The following is a 19,151-nucleotide window of genomic DNA, read 5'->3' as shown; positions in this document are numbered from 1 at the left end:
TGCTTGTGATGTGGCAATGCACATAAAAAGAGGCAGGACTTGCACTGCAATATTGCAATATAATGCATCAGTCTGATTCCCCCCTTGCCTTTCCCCAGACACAACTGAATGTGAGCACAGTATAAATTAGGGTTGTGCGTGCTTTAAAAATGCATGGTTTGGCACTCGTGTGGTCCGAAATATTTCTGAGTCATTTTCAAAGTGCGCACAGTAATGTATGTTGGATGTCACTGGAGATGTATTATTTTATTTTATTTGATTTATTTGATTTCTATAGCCGCCCATCTCAGCAAGTGACTCTGAGACTGATTACTTTCCCTCTTTATGCTGCTGTCTTTCTTCTTTGTTAATTTTATAAACTAAGTCATTCAGTGTGTTATAGTGACTAGATGCCAGAAATACAGTGTGGGCTGAATGGTACTATTTGGTCTTTTGTTGCTACAGTATGAAAAACTACTTTGTATTTTAGTTTTTACAGAATTCTCAAGCTCATGTGGTCTATTGGCTTATAATGCAGCTATATTCTGAAGCTAACAAACCTGGATTTGGTTAAGACTTAGGTGGGAGGCCACTTGGGTATCTCACATTCATTTACCAACATTATTTTTAGTTATTTTTGTAGCTATACAATGCCAAGAAAATGTGTGGCTTAAGAAGGGAAATGCTATGTTTGCACCCCTGGCTGCTCCAAAGTACCTTTTTGTCTTTGAATACAAAGCATTTAATTACCCTAATATATATGCCAGCTTGAGCTCCTGAAAAATGGTAGGATAACAGTATGAGAAGTAATAAATATATAATGAGCTCTTACTAAAGAAAAGTGACCTGTAAATAAACTTGATTCAACATTTTTTAATATTGAAAATAACTCTTGGCATCAAAACTTCTGCACAATAGACTACTTCAGAATAATTTGTGAAGTTGATCTGTAGCTGAAATTTTGCTGGGTCTTTGAGGACTCCACTTTAAATGGCTTCCAATTTAAGAGGCCAGTTGCTGGAACAAGGTGTTAAACTGTCCTTCTATGATTGATTTTTAATTTTGTTCTTTTTGTATATACTAAAATGTGATGGAAATCCACAAAACATAGATATCTATCAAAATACCTGGTTTTATGTATGTATACATCACATAATTTAGTATTTAGTATTTATTTTACTATATAGGAAAAATGGCAAATGGGAATCATGGCAGTGAAATGCTTGTTCAGATTTAGGTAAGTTAGTTCCTCAGGCTGCTGCTGCTGCTTTTTTTTTTTTTTTTGCAATCATACCATATCATTTTCCATTTGCTTTCCTCTTAATTTCCAAACCTTTGGTATATAATTCAAAAAAACACAGGCATCCAGAAAACTAACGAGTTTTGAGGAATAAAAGTAATATGTGAAGTAGCTACATCATTGTTTCATTTTGACTATTCCATCACCAACATTTGGATGAACCCACCGTTTCCCCACCTAAAATACACGTAGGAATCCAGTAGATATAAATATTATTGAAGTAATTGTTGTTTTAAATTTACAGTAATGCAACTTTTTTTTTTTGGTGCCTTTCAGTCAGTGTTGACTCCTGGCAACTGCCTGGACAAGTCCCTGCAGTTTTTTGGGCAAGATTTTCAGAAGTGGTTTGCCCTTGCCTGCTTCCCAGGGCTGAGAGAGAGTGACTGGCCCAAGGTCACCCGGCTGGCTTTGTGCCTAAGGAGGGACTAGAACTCCCAGTCTCCGGTTTTTAGCCTTGCACCTTAACCAATACACCAAACTGGCTCTAATGTGACATGTAGAAGTAAAAAAAGCCCCAACAACAACATGATGATTTTCATGTATTGGAAGTTTTAGTTTGACATACCTTGCTTCCCTATGTTCTTATATAGCAGTTGTTTATAAATTGGTTTTACAGGTCTATTATTGTAAAGAATATGTACAATGGTGCTTAAAAGTTTGTGAACCCTTTTGAATGTTCAATATTTCTGCATATGACCTAAAACATAATCTGTTCTCCACACAAGTTCTAAAACTAGATAAAGAGAACCCAATTAAACAAATGAGTCAAAAACATACTTGTTCATTTATTTATTGAGGAAAATGATCCAAAGCTACATGTTTCAATTAACTTTCAGTAAGCTTCTAGATATGTAGATTATGACTAAACATGTCCTAATCTACATGTTTAAATAATGATTTGCTGCTAAACATATATACTGTTTGGTCCCAAGATTCCTATTACGGGATCTCACAAACAGAATTTTACTTTATTTTATTCAATCTTTGCCTTATTTATTTTGGAAGTCATTTTATTGTTTTACTATAATCCAAAATTGGAGTTTGTCTATTTTTATTTTCTCTGCCAGATATTAATAAAACTAAGAAGTGAGAGCCTTCATAATGAAAAAAGAAAAATAATGAAAAAATACATTAAATATCTAAAGCAGCATGCAGCAAAATTTGAGCAATTGTGTAATCAGCTCAACAGAAAGAAATTTTAACTGGAAACATAACTGAATACTGTAGATTAAACAAAAAACTGCAGGTTTCCCTTGCTCTATTCCAATTTACTTATGCATATTTGCTATGCTGCAATTGATCATTTTCACCCAAGAATTCACTTAATGAAAAAAAATCACTATGATGTTGTTTGTGTCAGCATAGTCCATTTGTGCCAAAGTTTTGGAAATATGCCAAGACTTCTTCCCACCAAAAGTTCTTGAACATTTTTCCACCAAGCTCCCTTTTTGCCCTCATTCAAGCATTTGCTATCATGTTGTGCAGTTCTAGTTGTGTGTTCTGTCTCCCACTTACTTCCGTACTTGCAATAACTCCTATTGTTATTATGGTGTTAAAGTGGTTATCAACGTTTTGTCCAACTCCCTTACCGAAAAGGAAAATGACCTCTCTAGTAGTAGAAATAAAGTTGGATGTAAAATATTGTACCAAAACTGAAGGATCCTCAGCCCTAGGATGAACTTTTAACCTGGGCTAATCTACTATAGGTAGTCCTCACTTAATGACCCTAATTGGGACTGGCAACTCCAACGCTAAGCAAAGTGGTTGCTAAGTGAGAAATCAGGAGACCATGACTGTGCTTTCCAGCTAGAAAGAGACAAGACTAGTCAGTTTCACACCTTTGGCTTTTGTTTGCCTCCTAAGGCTCCCCCCTTCCTTTGGAATGTTCAAGTGCCTGCTTACTGTCTTGTACCCATCGAAAGCAATGCAGTTACACTGCAACCTGGGGCTAGGAGCTGTGGGTGTGCTACACAAACAGGTTACTCTCTTGAAATCCCTTTGTCTCCAGTCTCTCTGCTCTGTGGGGTTGGGGGGAAGTAATGGTGGCTGTAATGGCGATCACGTGACTGAGGGAGACTGCGAAAGTCGTAAATGGACTGTAAAGTTATTTTTTCAGCACCATCAAAACTTTGAATGGTTGCTGAACAAATGGTCAGTAAGTGATGACTACCTGTTTGTGCAATATTGCGAAAAGTTCTAATAAAGATGAAACAATGTAATAAACATGAAACAAGGAAAACATGTTTGAATAATATAGTGCTTAAGTATAAGGCTCTAAAAATTTATGAGCACATTTGTCAATGCATTTGGGTTACAAAATTTGACACGATGACCCTTAACCCCCCTTTTTCCTCTGGTTCACTTTATGTGAGGAACGTAACCCTCGCATAAAGCAAGGGAAGCCTGTAGTTGTAATAATTAGAATTGTTTGTAATAGTGCACTATGAAAATGAAATGTACTATGCATACTTCTAACATACTTTGATAATGTGCTTAAGAATTAGAAAAATAGAATGTTTAATAATTTAAGAATGTTTAATTTTTAAGCAGATTTTGTGTTGTTTTCATCTATTATTCAACTGTATGGAAGGTTTGCTTACAGTCTTCTGCCTTCCTTATAAAATGTTAGCTTTTAAAAAAAATAGGAAAGCTGAAAACTGTATTAAAATACAGTTTTCTAAAACCTAAAGCACTTTTAATAGCTCTAACTTCCTTGATTATGAAAACAAGACTTGTTATTTTGAAGCAGGGGTAACTGAGTTGATTTTAAGATAGGGTAACTTCCTTGATTATTAAAAGATTAAAAATGGTAGCTACACTTTTCTAAAAGAAGAAACTTGGTAACTTTAGAGTAGAAAATTGAATTCTAATGTGATTAAAAAGAAAGTACAACATAGATTTTTGTTAGACTGAAAAGAAGAGGTAGAAAAATGAAATGTTGATTTACCTTATGATTCAAAATTCATTATTACAGGAGATCTTTGTTAAATCGACTCAAAGATCTACATTCTATCAGAGAAGAACATATGGACTTCCATGTTCTCTAGGACATTCCTTAAGGCAGCAGGGTAAATAAGTTAGATTTTCCCCTTCTAGGTTTTAACGTAATTAAAATGGAAACAAGACAGCTTGTTTGGATAGGTGAAGTATGATTTAGCATTCTACAAGCTCTAGTTAAGATTTATACAGTCTTTCTCCCTCTTTCTTTCTCTGAGATGTGTAATAGCAGCCTTCTCAATATTCTTCATTGTATTGCCTCACCTTTTTGTTGGTTTATTATGATGATTGGTTTAATTGTTCTATTTCTGTGCCTTTTAAAAATGCATATAGCATTGAAGTAGAAAGACAAGGTAGAAATATAAGGAATTGTTAAGAAAACAGAATTTTCAGAATGTTCTGTTAATTGCTATTTATTACAGGGAACAATATACCTGCAATGGAAAACTAGCGTTAAAGTCACATTCTGTGAGTCCTCCTCATTTGTCAGAAGATGAGAACTTTCCATCAAAGACAAGGGTATGGTTTTTCCATATTTGCAGTAACTACTTTTCTTTAAGTTTTATGTGGCTATTTTAATTATGCCATGCAAAAATTCTTGAACAAACCATGCAAGAAGTTAAAACAGAAAAAAGGCAGAATTGATGTCAGAAAATAAACATATAAATCATGTATATTGTAATGTATCTTAAACTACAGGTAGTCTTCACTTAATGACCACAACTGAGCCCAGATTTTCAGTTGTAAGTCAAAACAGTTGTTAAGTGAGTCCAGACTTATTTCTACAACTTCTTTTTACTGCAGTTGTTAAGTGAGTCACAGCAGTCATTAAGTGATTCAAGATCGGGGCTTGTGGTTTTAAGTGAATGGCGTGGTTGTTAAGTGAACCAGGAGTTACTTTGCAATACTGTGGGGGGCAGAGTATGATAGTCATGTTTTCCACCAAAACATGACTATGGAAATGCTTCTGTGGCTACAGTAGTAGTATTCTCAGTTAATATTACTGTTATTTTCAACTAATGTTACCGGTTGATTATTAAAAACTTTTACCGTAAGGTCTTCATTGGAATCTTTGTTCTACAGTACAGTAGATTTGTATGGTGGTTAGGGTTAAAAGGGACTGTACAGTACTGTGACTTTTTCCCCTGCTGTAGTAAACTGCAGCTTTTGTTACTGTACAGTACTGTATATAAACCTGATTTTTATAAAACAACTGTTTTAAAAGCAGTAAACCAGCATTCAGTACTGTTAAATATAATTAAAAATTAGACAGGTAGAGGATGGAACATGCATACCACTGTACAAATCTCTACTTAAGTTAAACAAAAACTGGGGAAAAATTAAAGGCAAGGATACAGTACTGTATGGAAAAAATACCTTTCCTGTACAGTAAGGCACACACCAGGCTCCCTCTGCCGGCTTCTAAATCACAGGAAGTAGTGTGACCACATGACTGGGCCTGCTGCCTCAGAAATCCAGCGTTGTAAGCCTGGAGGACTTCCTGGTACCAAAATGGCTGCCACTTCCAGGATGGCTGAATCTGGGTCATGTGATCGCCTTGTGAGGGTTGTAATTTTGGGTCCCAGTCAGAAATCTACTTTTGGGGTACCATTGAAACTTCGAACGGCCGTTAAGCGGCTGGTTGGTAAGTGAAGACTGCCTGTACATCAGTTTTTTGCAGAAAAGTGCTGAGTTGGACCCAATAAAGAATATAGGAAAGCTATATGGCTAGCATATAATTTTATTTTTCAACACTAAGATAAAAAATATTCAGGCTTTTGGCCTCTTCTTAACAATAGTCATTTGAAAACGTCAGTTTTGAATGAGTTATTTATCCTGTATCAAAATGTCCTAGCATAATAAATTAAATGGAATAGAAAGACCAAGAATGTTAAAAATTATACAGCTTTCCTCAACTTAATTGACTAAACTCCCAGAATTTTCTCCCATTCCCTTCAGAGCCTTTATAAACAATTGCCTCATGCAAAGATTCCCTGAAGAGATCTGCCCAGGCTAAATTAACCATCCCCAGCCATTGCTACCAGTTATGTGGAAAGAATCCCTTATTTAGTTTAAGTAATTGCATAGTAATATGTACAGCTACTTGAATAGGTTAAGAAATTGCATAGCGATATGCATATCTACTTTTTCCAGAAATAAAATTTCTAACAAAATGTTTTCTCCTAATTTTTCTGTTTTTCATATTTGCTGCTAAAACACTTTAAATTGAATGTTCTAGGGAGATAGTTGTACAAGAAAAATTTCTTTTGATGACAGTGACCTTGAAGCTCGTCTCAACAGTTGGAATCTTGGGGTAAATTCTGTTTTTCTCTTTCATTTTTTGACTTTGAAATAAATGTTAATAATTTAGTCTCTGCATTCAGTATGTGTATCATGACTGCATGTGACCTTTTAAAATGAGTTGGAAAGAAACTGAAATAAATCTTGGTATTTTTAAAAGTACTCAAGTATCCAAAATTCTATTTTCCGCAGCGTCTAACTAGATGCTTCTAGGAAATCCACAAGCAAGATGTACAGCAACAGAGCTCTTTCTGTATTTCACCATCTGGTATTCAGAGATATACTGTGATTGATTTTGGGGATTGTATATAACCATCATGACTAGTAGCTATTCGTACATCAAATATATCTAATCTCTTTCAAAACCCATGTAAGAAAAGTGTTTCTTAGATGATGGGAACAGGAAATTAAAAGGTCAGTGGAACTGCAGACAGTTGTGGATAATATCATATGAGATTGGAAAGATACAGGATGATGGATTTTTGTTGCTTTCATGTGTTTCATGTGATGGTATTGGTAGGCTATGTTTGTATAAGGGGAAGTTTCTTTTCTTCTGAAAATCACTATTTTTCCACCTGTCAAAAGAGTTATGTCATTACAGGAATTGGCACAGCTGTTTAAGGAGTTTCAGAAAGGTTCTACATTTGCAGCCCTGTGAGCTCTAAAGCATCTCTTTGCTTTCATATCTGAAGTGCTGCATAACCTAATGTCAAATAAATTGTTTGGTAGATGGTTCAACCTCAGCCTCTGCAATCTCTTCAGTTTGTTGATCAGATTACTTGGATTTTTCTATTGATGGACAGTATGATGGGAACTAAATAGGTTTCTAAAATCTTGAAATGTGTCTATTTAAATAAATGTACCACACAACTCCTAATGAATCTGGGCGGTTCACAAAAAGCATAAAAGATATCAAACCATAAAAACAGTATAACAAGAAGCAAGGATGGGAAAACCAGGTAGCAACAAACACACAAACACTCTTCAAAAGAGTCTGTACCTATCCTAACCAAAAGCCTGGGTGAAGAGCCAAGTCTTCAAGGTCGTGTGAACTGCCATTAGGGTGGGAGCCACCTGGATCTTGGGGTGGGTGGGGGCTCATTCCAGAGGGCAAGTGCTGTGACAGACAGGGCATGCTTCCAGGATACCAGTAGATGGGATTGCTTAATTGAAGGAACCCAGAGCTTGCCATGCCTTCTGGACTGAAGTGGTCAGGCAGATACTAGGGGAGATAGGTAGCTGGGCCCTATGCCATGAGGGCTGACCATTACCATAATGACCAGCACCTTGAATCATACCTGGAAGCAAACTGCCAACCAGTGCAGCTCATGGAGCAGAGGTGTTACATGGACGTGCTGAAGCATGCCCATCACTGACTCAATGTGGACTAGTTGAAGCTTTCGGGTGATTTTCAACATAGCCCATTGTAGACTGTATTGCAGCAGTCAAGCTGTGAGGTGATCAGGGCAAGAATGATTGTCTGAAGGGCCTTCCTAGGAAGGGGCACAACTGGTGCACTAGATAAAAGTTGTACAAAGGCCTTCCTGGCCACAGCTGCCAGCTGCTCATCAAGCAGGACCTATGAGTCTCGGAAGATCCCCAATTGCACACCATTCTTGAATGGGGAAGTGCTGCCCCATCCAAGGTTAAAGATAGAACATCCTCAGGCCAGGATGGCATAGAAAAGTTGTAACTCTTGTTTTAAACTTTTACTTTGGATATAATGATTCTGTTGAATGTAATTCAGTTATGAAAGGATTAGTAATTCATTATATTTTCTAAAATAGATTAAGAAGACAATCTTTTCCTTAACTGGTATATCTGGTGTTTTTTCTTTATGAACAATACGTGATTATGGTAATGAATGTTCACAAAGTATGTCCTGGCAAAGTTTTGCTGGAAGTAAAATGCTTTCCCCTTCCTTTAGTTAAAGAATCTTCAGTACTGGTCAGTGGGAGCTGAATTTATGGATGAAGAACTGCTTTAATTTGTTTTAGACAACCATGATATCTTCTATCATGATGTAGAGTCACCAGTCATACAAAACCTTGTGGTTTCCTTGTCTTTGGCTAAGCATGTTGTATGACTTATCCATTGAAGATTATGGCAAAATGCTATTTATGAAGAACACATCAGATGTTGGTTGTGGTGTTGGCCCTATGCTGGCTTTGGATGGTGGTGTACTCCTCCTAAGGTCCAGGTCCATGGCTTGAATGTTCCCCTGGATTCACAACTTCTTGACCAGAACATAGGAACTGTGGGCAAGAGAGCCTTTCTCTAACTGCTGTGCCAGTTATATCCCCTTTGGAATGAGAGCTTCTCACAAGAGTCATGATTACTTTGAGATTGAGTTGCTGAAATGCACTCTGCGTGGGGTTACCTTTGAAGGCATGTGGAAGCTTCAGCTTATGGTGAATGTGGCAGTCACCATGCTGGCAGGTGAGAGCCATTTTGACAATGCTATGCCTATATTATGGGCTTGGCATTTGTATGCTTACGTATGCAGTTCAAAGTACTTGGCCTCCTATATAAAGTCTTACATGACTAGGACCTATGTTACTTATGGGACCCTCTTCGAAAAGAATCTACTTGTCCTATGTAATTAGCCCAGGAACTCATGCTTTGGGACTTTTAAGAATTGGGAGTCCTGAATTGGTCTTTTTTTTTTAGAATGTCTTTGTCACTCTGAAGTATTCTACCTCCCCAAGGGTCAGGATTACCCTTGCACTTTTAGAGTTCAGGAAGGTGGCAAAGATTCTTTGCTTCTGGGGCCTAAGGTACTTGGGCTGTTTCTAATTTATAATTCTGTTTTAAATATATTTGTTGTTTTAAATTGACTGTTTTAGGATATTCACAATATTTTATGTGAGCTGCTTGGAGTATTCAGAATTGAGCAGAATATAAATTATGTAAATAATAAATGAAGCATAAAATCTGCCCATAGGGTAAAAATAAATGGAAAAAAATGATATCAAGAGAGATTATGCATGTTTTCAAAAATAATTCCAAAGAAAAATTTAATGAAGCTTTGTCAGAGTATCCATTATGATATTTTTCCTGAAAGTCAATGTGTTGTTGCTATTATAATTAATTTCTGTAACATGTAACATGTGTATGCTAAAAAAAGATGGCCCTCAAACTGCTACTGAGGAAAAGCTGAGGATCTTTCAGAGTACTAATGGTGTTTATGATACAGCTGGATTAATGCCTTTGGGATGTCTAGTTGCTGATGTTGCCATACAGAAAAAATCCAAACCTGCAAAGAGAGAATTACTTTGAAACTAAGGAACATAAGGAGCATGAACATGAGAAAGCTCAACATAGAGAAAGATGAGATGAATCAACTACACATTGACATCTTAGGCATCAGCAACTTGAAATGGACTGGAATTAGATGTTTTCAGTCAGGGGGCTATATTATTTACTACTAAGGACATGAAAAACAAAGAAATGGTGTTGCTTTCATAGTGAGGAAGGATATAGCAAGGATAGCTCTTGGATACAATCAGTGACTAAACAATATCCATTAGATATTTAATATGATGATTATCATATGATAATCCACTAACTGTCCACTAGGTCCATCACCTGACTTTCATGTTCACAGTAAGCTGAAATAATGTTAACTATGCTAGATCTTATTACTTTAAAAAAATTAAAAAGTTCTCCCCTAGTTTTTCTCATTATACAGTATGTCTTCACTTACATGTACATTATTAACAATATTGAGTTAATATTATTAACAGACATTAACAGTATCGAGTTATAATATGTTGCTTGTTTAACTAATAGACTTATTTAATTAACAAGAAATTTAAGAAATCATAAAGCCTTTGATTGAAATCCTCCTGTGCATCTCTTTCTCTCTGTCTCCCTCATAGTATTTCAAGCTTTTTATTTGATTATGTTATGTGTTTTGAAAATTGGCTGTGTTTATTTTTTTTTATGCTGCTAATTGAGAGATGAGAAATTGCACTGGCCAATTGATAACAATGAATGAACATTCAGATAGAGCATATGTACAGATTAATTTTAGTGAATGCAGTTCACAATGTTACGGATGAGGAGCATTTAATTGCAAGGTTTTAACTGCTCTTTCTAAATTAGAAAATGCAGGGCTTTGTGGAGAGAAGCCACTTTATCACAGTTTGGCTATTTGTAACCAAGTGATGTTTTCTTTTCTCATTCACAGCTTTATTTTAGAATTCATATATTGCATATTATGCCAACTAAAATATGCAAAATACTTGTTCATTTCCATTAATGGCTGCATGTTTATTTATTTCATATATTTGTAACCCATTCCATTCCTAGCCGACTCTGGTTTATTTGTATATTTAAGACTGGGGTTTTATGTTAAGTGTTTTATATTAAAACATTTGTATTGGTTTTACGTTAAGGCTAGGAATACAAGGGAAACAATTAAAACCTGAAAAATTGATTTTCTATTAATCATTTTCACAGAATTCCCATTTAGATTAATTGCTGTTTAAGAGCAAAAGTGGTTAGGAATGTTTTAAAATGCTTAAAACAAATTAAATCAAAATAAATATAAATATGCATCTTTCCTGCAAGCTTACAATATAATAAGATAAAAGTATGTCAATTTGAGTGATAGGGAATTGTTAAGAATGCAGACTCATATTCTTCCTCTCAATAATGTTTTATTTTTTAGGAGATACCAGTTGAAAACAAATATTAATATGTAGTATGTATGTTTGCATATGTATAATAATAACAGCTCAAGAAAATCTGTTTAGCAATGGCCTTAAACGTGTATGTTCTTATTGGTTCAAATGGAAATGAGAAATATATTCGAATTGTCAGTGAGGGAGAGGGCTTTACAGGTAGTTCTTGATTAACAATGGTAATTGGGACTGGCAACTGTCATTAAATGACCCAGTTGTAAAGCACGATGTCATGTGATCACCTGTCAGGACCGGACCAAGAAATGATGCTGAGTCAGTGTGTTCCAATTCTAGTTCTTTATCATTCTCACTGAATAGACAGAATCTTGCCAGACTAAAGCTAACGTACGGGGAAATAGCCCAGGAGAGTTTAGGGCGAGCTACCCTGACTCTCTTTGACCCCCTGCCAAGGCTTTCCAAACTGCGAGTCCTCTTACCAGCTTGGAATGCGTTCACTCCTTCCTGGGAATCAGCGGCAGCACTGAATTCCACCACATCGCCATTTGCGACTTCCTGCCGGCTTCCCCATTGATTTTGCTTGTCGGAAGCCAGCAGTGAAGGTTGCAAATTGTGATTGTGTGACCATGTGATGCTGCAACCGTTGTACTTGTTAGCCAGTTGCCAAGCGCTCAGATCATGATCACGTGACCACAGAGATGCTGCAACGGCTGCTGCTACAAGGACCCATCATAAGTTTCTTTGTTCAGTGCCATTGTAACTTCAAACATTCGCTCAACAAATGGTTGTTAAACAAGGACTACCTGTATTTGCATGCCTCTTGAAGAATTTTGGCATTATGTCTGTATTTCATTAGAGTTGATCCTGGCCTGTATACTGAATAGTTCTGAGAACCATGTATGCAAAACTTGGTATTAAAACTGGGATTTCTTTCCTTCATAAAATCTAGTTTTGGTTGTTGTCCTTTGTCTTGAATTTGTTGCATGGGATTTTCTGTGTGTTTCTGTGTGTGTATGGCTTATTGTGATAATTTTCAGTGGCTGACCCTTTATTTGCAATAGGATGTTCACATCTTTAATTTAAACAGATTTAATTGTAGAACTCTATTTCAGCTCAGGAAATACCAAAAGCAAGAATTTAAAAATGCATTTGAAAAGAAGGAAACAGAGCTTAACTGTTATTAAGTGAGGATGTGGGAAAGATAAGCTGACAACATTATAGGTCAAGATTCAAAGAGTATGCAGGCATGTCCCAAGCATTTGATTTGTGAAGTACATTTCCTCCTCTCCCCCATTAATTTATACCAAGTTTCTTTGTCATATAATGTACTTTTGAATTGTTTCTTCTTTCAAAATTGGTTTGCACAGTCTGTAACTTTTTAGCACAACAAAAGTAGTTTTGGGTTATGATAGATGTAAAATATATTCTGCTTTATATTTCAAAGCTTACCTTATAGAAATTATATTTCCTTTAATAATATTACAGTTCTTCAAATATATATTTTGCTGGTTTCTAATTAAAAAAAACATACAAAGCAGCTAAGAGTTCTAAGGGAATAGTTGGATTGGTTTTCTACGGCAGAATTAGAATTTTGTGGCACCTTGAAGATTAATTTTCTTTTGTTAATTTTTAATAATTTTTTAGCAGAACAAAAATAGTTTGGGGATATGACATATCCAAAATATACAGAATGGTTTTCTACTGCAAAATGAAGAGTCGGAGGCACCTTGAAGATCAACAAATTTATTATCAACTGAATTTTCATCAGATGCACATAGATATAATGTTGTGAAGGAGAAAATAGCTTGTGTGTACAATGTGTCCTCCAAGTTGCTGGATAGAATTTTTGCTGTATACTCATGCTAGTGTTTGATTTTATTGATTATTTATGAATCATTGTATTTGGATTTTGGTTTGTATATATTGCAAACCATCCAGAATCTTTAATTGGGGTGGCATATATTTTAAAATAACAAAATAAAATGGGTAGAAGTTTTGTAGATATTTGCCAAAGGTGCTAATTGCATTACTGTGCATTTGCATAGTTGTACTGTTTGTACAAATGAAACAGTGGGATTTGTGCTTGAAATAAAAAGTTGTTGGGCTGTTTAATGGGGATGTAAAAAGACTAGGTCTGTGAACTGGCAGGTATACTCACAATGAACCATTCATAGCTTTTCAGGTTGAACCACAGAGATGCTGTCAGGATAAAATAGTGGGTTGAAGGATAGGAAAAGCTGGAGAAATGTTTACTTCCACTGAGACAAGTTAAATAAATTTAAGGAAAATAATCAGAAAATACATTGAGTGAAATCTTAGACGATACTTCTGTTGATAAAATTGTTTCCATCAGGAGGAGGAGGAGGAGAAAGCCTCCCAAACAATCTCAAAATGTTCTTTAGGATACCATAACCTTCTGCTTCAAGAGAGAAGTGGAGTAATTTCCATAGTGTGATTTTTCTCTCTCTCTCATGTAAGGCTTTAAATGTAAGCTTTTTTCATTCCATTTATATCTCACTTTTCCTCCTGGAAATAGGGACGCGGTGGCGCTGCGGGTTAAACTGCTGAGCTGCCGATCGGAAGGTCGGCGGTTCGAAACCGCGCGGCGGGGTGAGCTCCCGTTGCTCGTCCCAGCTCCTGCTCACCTAGCAGTTCGAAAACATGCAAATGTGAGTAGATCAATAGGTACCGCTTCGGCGGGAAGGTAACGGCGTTCCGTGAGTCATGCTGGCCACATGACCCGGAAGTGTCTATGACAACGCCGGCTCCAAGGCTTTGAAACGGAGATGAGCACCGCCCCCTAGAGTCGGATTCGACTGGCCTTTACGTCAAGGGAAACCTTTACCTTACCTTTCCTCCTGGCTTCACAGTAACTTTGTGAGGGCTTCCTTGAGGGACTATGACTCTGAAAGCTATGCAGTTGGCTTCACGAGTCTAGGAGTTATGAGATTTTTTAAGATGTACTGTATCTTTCAGAAAATACTTAGCACCTTCCCTTTAAACTAAACATCTCGGAACTAATCACTTATCTAAACTTTATCAGTTTGGAAAGTCTTCATATTAAACCTCTTTTAATGTATCTTTTTCAGCTCGAAAATCCTAGATATTTACGTGAGAAACCTGTATCCCTGTCATTGGTATGTAGCATTCTGTTGTTTTTGATGGTCTTGTCTTAATTTTTCTGTGTGTTAACAATGGTGTTAAATACAAAACATTATTTTTTATAATAGATGTCACCCAAGTTAGGTCTGGGGAAAAACAGCAGTTTTCGAGATGAACAAATGTTGTTCCGAATACATGAAAAGGAGGTAATACTTTTTGTTTTCATAATATGTTGGTTGTCTGTCTTAACGCAAAAAAATAGATATGTAAGCTGATGGGATAAACAGAGGACTTGCAAATAGAGTTTCAGAGGCTAATTTTGATGGCAGATATGGCATTAGAGGTGGAGCAAAACATATTTCACTATGATAAACAGGGCTTTAAGAAAACAGTACTTTTAAAAAAAAAAATTAAGCTGCAGAGGAAGGGGATTTTTAAAAAAAAAATCTACATAAAGCCATTGGGTAAGATCATCCAGTGGCCCAAGGTGAAGTATCATCAGTATGCTGATGATACCCAGCTTTACATCCCTGCCCCAGGCCAACCAAGGGATGCTGTGGAGACTGGAGGAGTCTGGATGGGAAAGAATGGGCGTCAGCTCAATCCTAGCAAGACTGAGTGACTTTGAGTTTTAGGGCCTTGGATCTGGCGGTATGCCATCTTTAGTTCTGGATGAGGTTGCACTACTCCAAGCAGCACTGGCGTGCAATTTGGGGGTCCTCTTGATTTGAAGAACAGGTGGTAGCTGTGGCTAGGAGGGTTTTTGCACAATTTCATCTAACATGCCAGTTATACCCTTTACTGGACCAGGAAGCACTGCTTATGGTCACTCATTTCTTAGTCACCTTCTGCAATGTGCTCTACATCAGGCTGCCCTTGAAGAACATTCAGAAGGTGCAGTTGGTTCAGAGCACAGTGCTGTAGACAGTTATGGGTACACCTCAGTACACCCATATTACACTGCTTCATGAGCTGCACTGGCTTCCATTGAGTTCTCAGTGGAATTCAAGGTACTGGCCATCATCTATAAAGCTCTTCATGGCATGGGGCCAGGTTATTTGTGGGACTGCTTCTCTCATGTTGCTTCTGTCCATCCCACAAGGTCTGACAGGAGAGGTGTGCTCTGGGTCCCATTTATTAAAGAATGACAACTAGTGGAACCCAGAAGTGGGGGTTTTCTGCCACATTGCCGGCCCTTTAGAACACCATTCCCTCCAAGATTAGACTGCTGGCTTTTTGGAAAGCTCTAAAGACATGGATTTGTTCCTAGGAGGTTAGTGTCATGGTCCCTGTTCCAATGTTACTGAAACATCGGAACAAGTTCCCATGCCATGCTGGTACTGACACGTGTTGTTGTCCAGGAGGGGGCTGCTACTGTTCCCTTGTACCAGGCAGTGAGCGGGATGATGCGAGTACAAAGGAATGTATATTTGGGCTAACTTGACTGGTCAAGGACATTACCCAAAGACTGCCAACAACTGTTATGAACACCTGCAGTGGAATGGAATTTTACTGACACTGGGGGGAGGGGTTTGGGATTGCTTGTAGGTTAATTGGGAGAGATCCCGCACTTTTGGTATTCTCAGCTTTGCCTGTGATCCTGCATACTATTCATCATTAAATTAGATTTCCATAGAAGTCCTGTGTGAGTCTGATTGTTGATTTGGATAGGCAGTCTTTACAGTTAGTTGGAGCCTGTGAGATGTTTTCATTGTATTGTTGATTGAGTTTTGCTCTTGGCTGCCACTATAGTTTTTTATAGTATTATTTATTGATGCGTATTATATATTGAGCTTGCAGAAATACATATATATTTTGAAATATATTGTTTGGTTGCAGAAATAGAACCAATACTTTCATTGGCTGAATAGAGGAAAAGTATCTTCATTTTTTTGAGGTAGTCACTTTTTTTAGTTTGTTATTCCTGGATTCTTGCTGATGGCTGTTGTTCCAATACCTTTCCTGTGTTAGAATATATTATATGGAACAATTAAAAGTGACTGCTCTAATTTGATATTTTTTGCCCTGCATGTAATGGAATCTTTATTTCCTGAGATGACAAACTAGCCCTGAAATACACTCCCCAGTTATGCCATATGTGTACATTAAAGAAGAGACCTCTCCTGAACCTAAACCTTAAGGTTATTCTTAAATTTGTTCTGGTTTTGAGTCTTCTTCACATCCAGAGTTATTTTTTGTTGTCAGCCAGAAGCTCTCATGCTTTTTTGATGTGTGGCTTCTATGAGAAGCTTGCAAATATAATATGATTTAGTATGTAGTTTGATGTGACTAAATGGTAATACTAAATATGAACAGGGACTTGTAATCAGTGGTCATATGATAAGTATATTTGGTTTACTTTCCCCCTCTCTGACTCCATGGTGTTGTTTCTTACTGTGCAGAGTTGAGAATACTGAATACAGAGTTGAGAGATTTTTTATTTTTTGAGCATAAACATAAACAGTTCATGTTGCTGTTATTCTTCTTAGCATTTCTCTTGCATGGTTGCAAGGTCCACTTGGTTTTACACTGTGCTTGCCTAGTTCTTCCAGAAGAGCTATCAGTGCGTGATGCAACATAAGATTTTATTTATTAGCTGGCTAGTCATAGAGCCTGACATTGATTAGGTCTGAGAGGAAATGACTGAAGAAGTCAGTTATCCAGCTGTTTCATGCCTAAGATGGGACTAGAATCTGGATCTCCCCACACCTAGTCCTGATCCTTAACCACTAAATACATCATGCTGTTAGTATAGCTGTAACAAATACAGATGAATACTTTTAGGGAGGAAGCTCAGTCAGTATATTTTTTCTCCATATATAAAATTCAACTATATTTAAGTAGTTACATTTGTTTTAGTAACTAGGAGTATAATAGGATTAAGCTTTTCCTATGATTTTCCTGTTTTTCTTTTGTAGTGCTAGATCTTTTTGAAAAATATTTTCTTACTGGAGCATAATATTAATTTAAATATTTTTTTGCATGCATGTCTTTGAACAAATTTACATTATACATGCTAGAGTGATGGGTAACGATCCAGTGAAAGCTGTGTCTCAGCTATCACTGTTCAATTAGCCACATAGATAAAGGTTTTAATGTCATATCAATGGATTAATGTTGGTTTATATGAATGTTGAGCATATAGAGGCATGGAACTGCACATTGTGATAAGTATATTATATATACCCAAGGAGGTGGCAGTCCTAGTCTACCTTGGATGATCTAGAAAAGCTAAGTGGGTGGTTAATGCTGTACTTTAATGCTCAAATGGGAGACCACAAGGATTATCAGGGCTGTGAGCTAGGCTGGAAAAATTAAAATAAAAATCCCAAAAGAAGGCAGTGGCAAGATGCTTCTGTGTTACTGTTTTGTCAAAGGAGTTGCATGGAGGTGTCAGTTAAGTTTCCAGGAGCTTGACTCAAAGGAGACTGAATATGTGCCTTATTTGTACATAATAATGATTAGGTATTAACAGCCAGATTTGGTAAGTAGGATTGAGAAATAATATCTGGTCCAAAGTCACAAAGTGAGCTTCCATGACTGAGGATCATCTTGAATCTCGATCTCTCTGGTCTTTGTCCAACACTTTAATTACTATATCACACTGGCTTTGATGCTGTTTTGGTTTCTATCGTAGTGCAATATGTTTGTATGGCTTATTTAATAAACCATAGCTTTAGATCTGGAATGTGGAATAGAGTAGGACAGAAACAGAATTGGGGACACTAATGAATGTGTAAAATAAAGCCAAAGCCACATATAGTTCTGAAACATGGATCTGCCCAACTCTGATGCAGATGGTTCTGTTGCAGCTTTATGATTTTACAAGAATCTACTTCTTGATTTAAATGTTCAGCATGAACGTAAGAACTTTTTATAATTATATTGTAGGGTGTTAGTACTAGCTGTTTGCGGCAAATGACTACATGCTTTTAATTACTGTACATAGGCATTAGACCTTCTTGATATAGATGAAAGAGTTGGTTTAGCAATTCAGGGCAATGTATTAACTAGTACAGGATTCAGATAATTGCAGGGAGATGATCAGTCTCCTGCATTATTCCATGTCAAACTTGCTTTTAACACAGTTTTTAGATCTTCTTTTGTTATGTGGATCTAAGAGTTTTGTCTTAACACCCCCACCCCCAGTTCCATACATGGTAAACGAGTGTTAAAATAATTATGAACAAGCAGTCTGGCTTCTATGGATACTTTGATAGTATAAATAATTACAGAACTAGATTGTCAGGCCAGAATTGAGGATATTAAGGTGGGTTTTTTTTTTTTTTGAGAAGTAATCCTAAAATATTGACATAAAACATCCTACTAAAATAATCATCCCTTTACATAAAATCATGATTAAAAAGACCCATGTGATAATCAGGTAGGTGCCAAATAAGTGTTTTCATGCCTTCCTGAATGCCAGGAGTGAAAGAGTCATGCATACCTCTGGAGGCAGTGTATTCCATAATATTGGGGCAACCACAGAGAAAGCATCTCTTCTGGTCTACACTCCTCTCAGTACTTGCGGTGGTGAGATCTTAAGTAGACTCTCCTTCAGTGTCTGCAAGAAAGAGAATCATATAATGTAAAGCAGTCCATAACGTAACCTAGTGTCATGCTCTATAGGGCTTTACAGGTAGCAACCAGCACTTTGTCTGGAAGCCTACTGGCAGCCAGTGCAGCAATTGCAAAATAGGTTTTATTCTGCAATAGTGAGTTTTACACTAGCACTCTGGCTGCTACATTCTGTACCAATTATAGCTTCCTAATTGTCTTCAGAGGCAACCATAGATGGATTTCATTGCGGTAGTTCAACCATGTGG

The 19,151-nt window shown here is 36.8% G+C and overlaps 1 protein-coding gene across 7 annotated transcripts in view; it reads left to right on the top strand.

The window, feature by feature from the left end:
* CEP112 (centrosomal protein 112) overlaps positions 1-19,151 on the top strand; it is a 259,583-nt gene that overhangs the window by 21,327 nt on the left and 219,105 nt on the right. For all 7 annotated transcript variants that reach the window (XM_063293475.1, XM_063293478.1, XM_063293477.1 and 4 more), the window contains 4 exons: positions 4,699-4,795; positions 6,516-6,590; positions 14,313-14,360; positions 14,454-14,531. In XM_063293475.1, the coding sequence (XP_063149545.1) occupies positions 4,699-4,795; positions 6,516-6,590; positions 14,313-14,360; positions 14,454-14,531 (298 nt within the window). The remainder of the gene's footprint in view (positions 1-4,698; positions 4,796-6,515; positions 6,591-14,312; positions 14,361-14,453; positions 14,532-19,151) is intronic.

Source organism: Candoia aspera, chromosome 2 (genome assembly GCF_035149785.1).
Source record: "Candoia aspera isolate rCanAsp1 chromosome 2, rCanAsp1.hap2, whole genome shotgun sequence".
Taxonomy (NCBI): Eukaryota; Metazoa; Chordata; class Lepidosauria; order Squamata; family Boidae; genus Candoia; species Candoia aspera.
The sequence above is the reverse complement of the archived record's forward strand: the minus strand, read 5'-3'. Positions and strand labels throughout refer to the sequence as shown.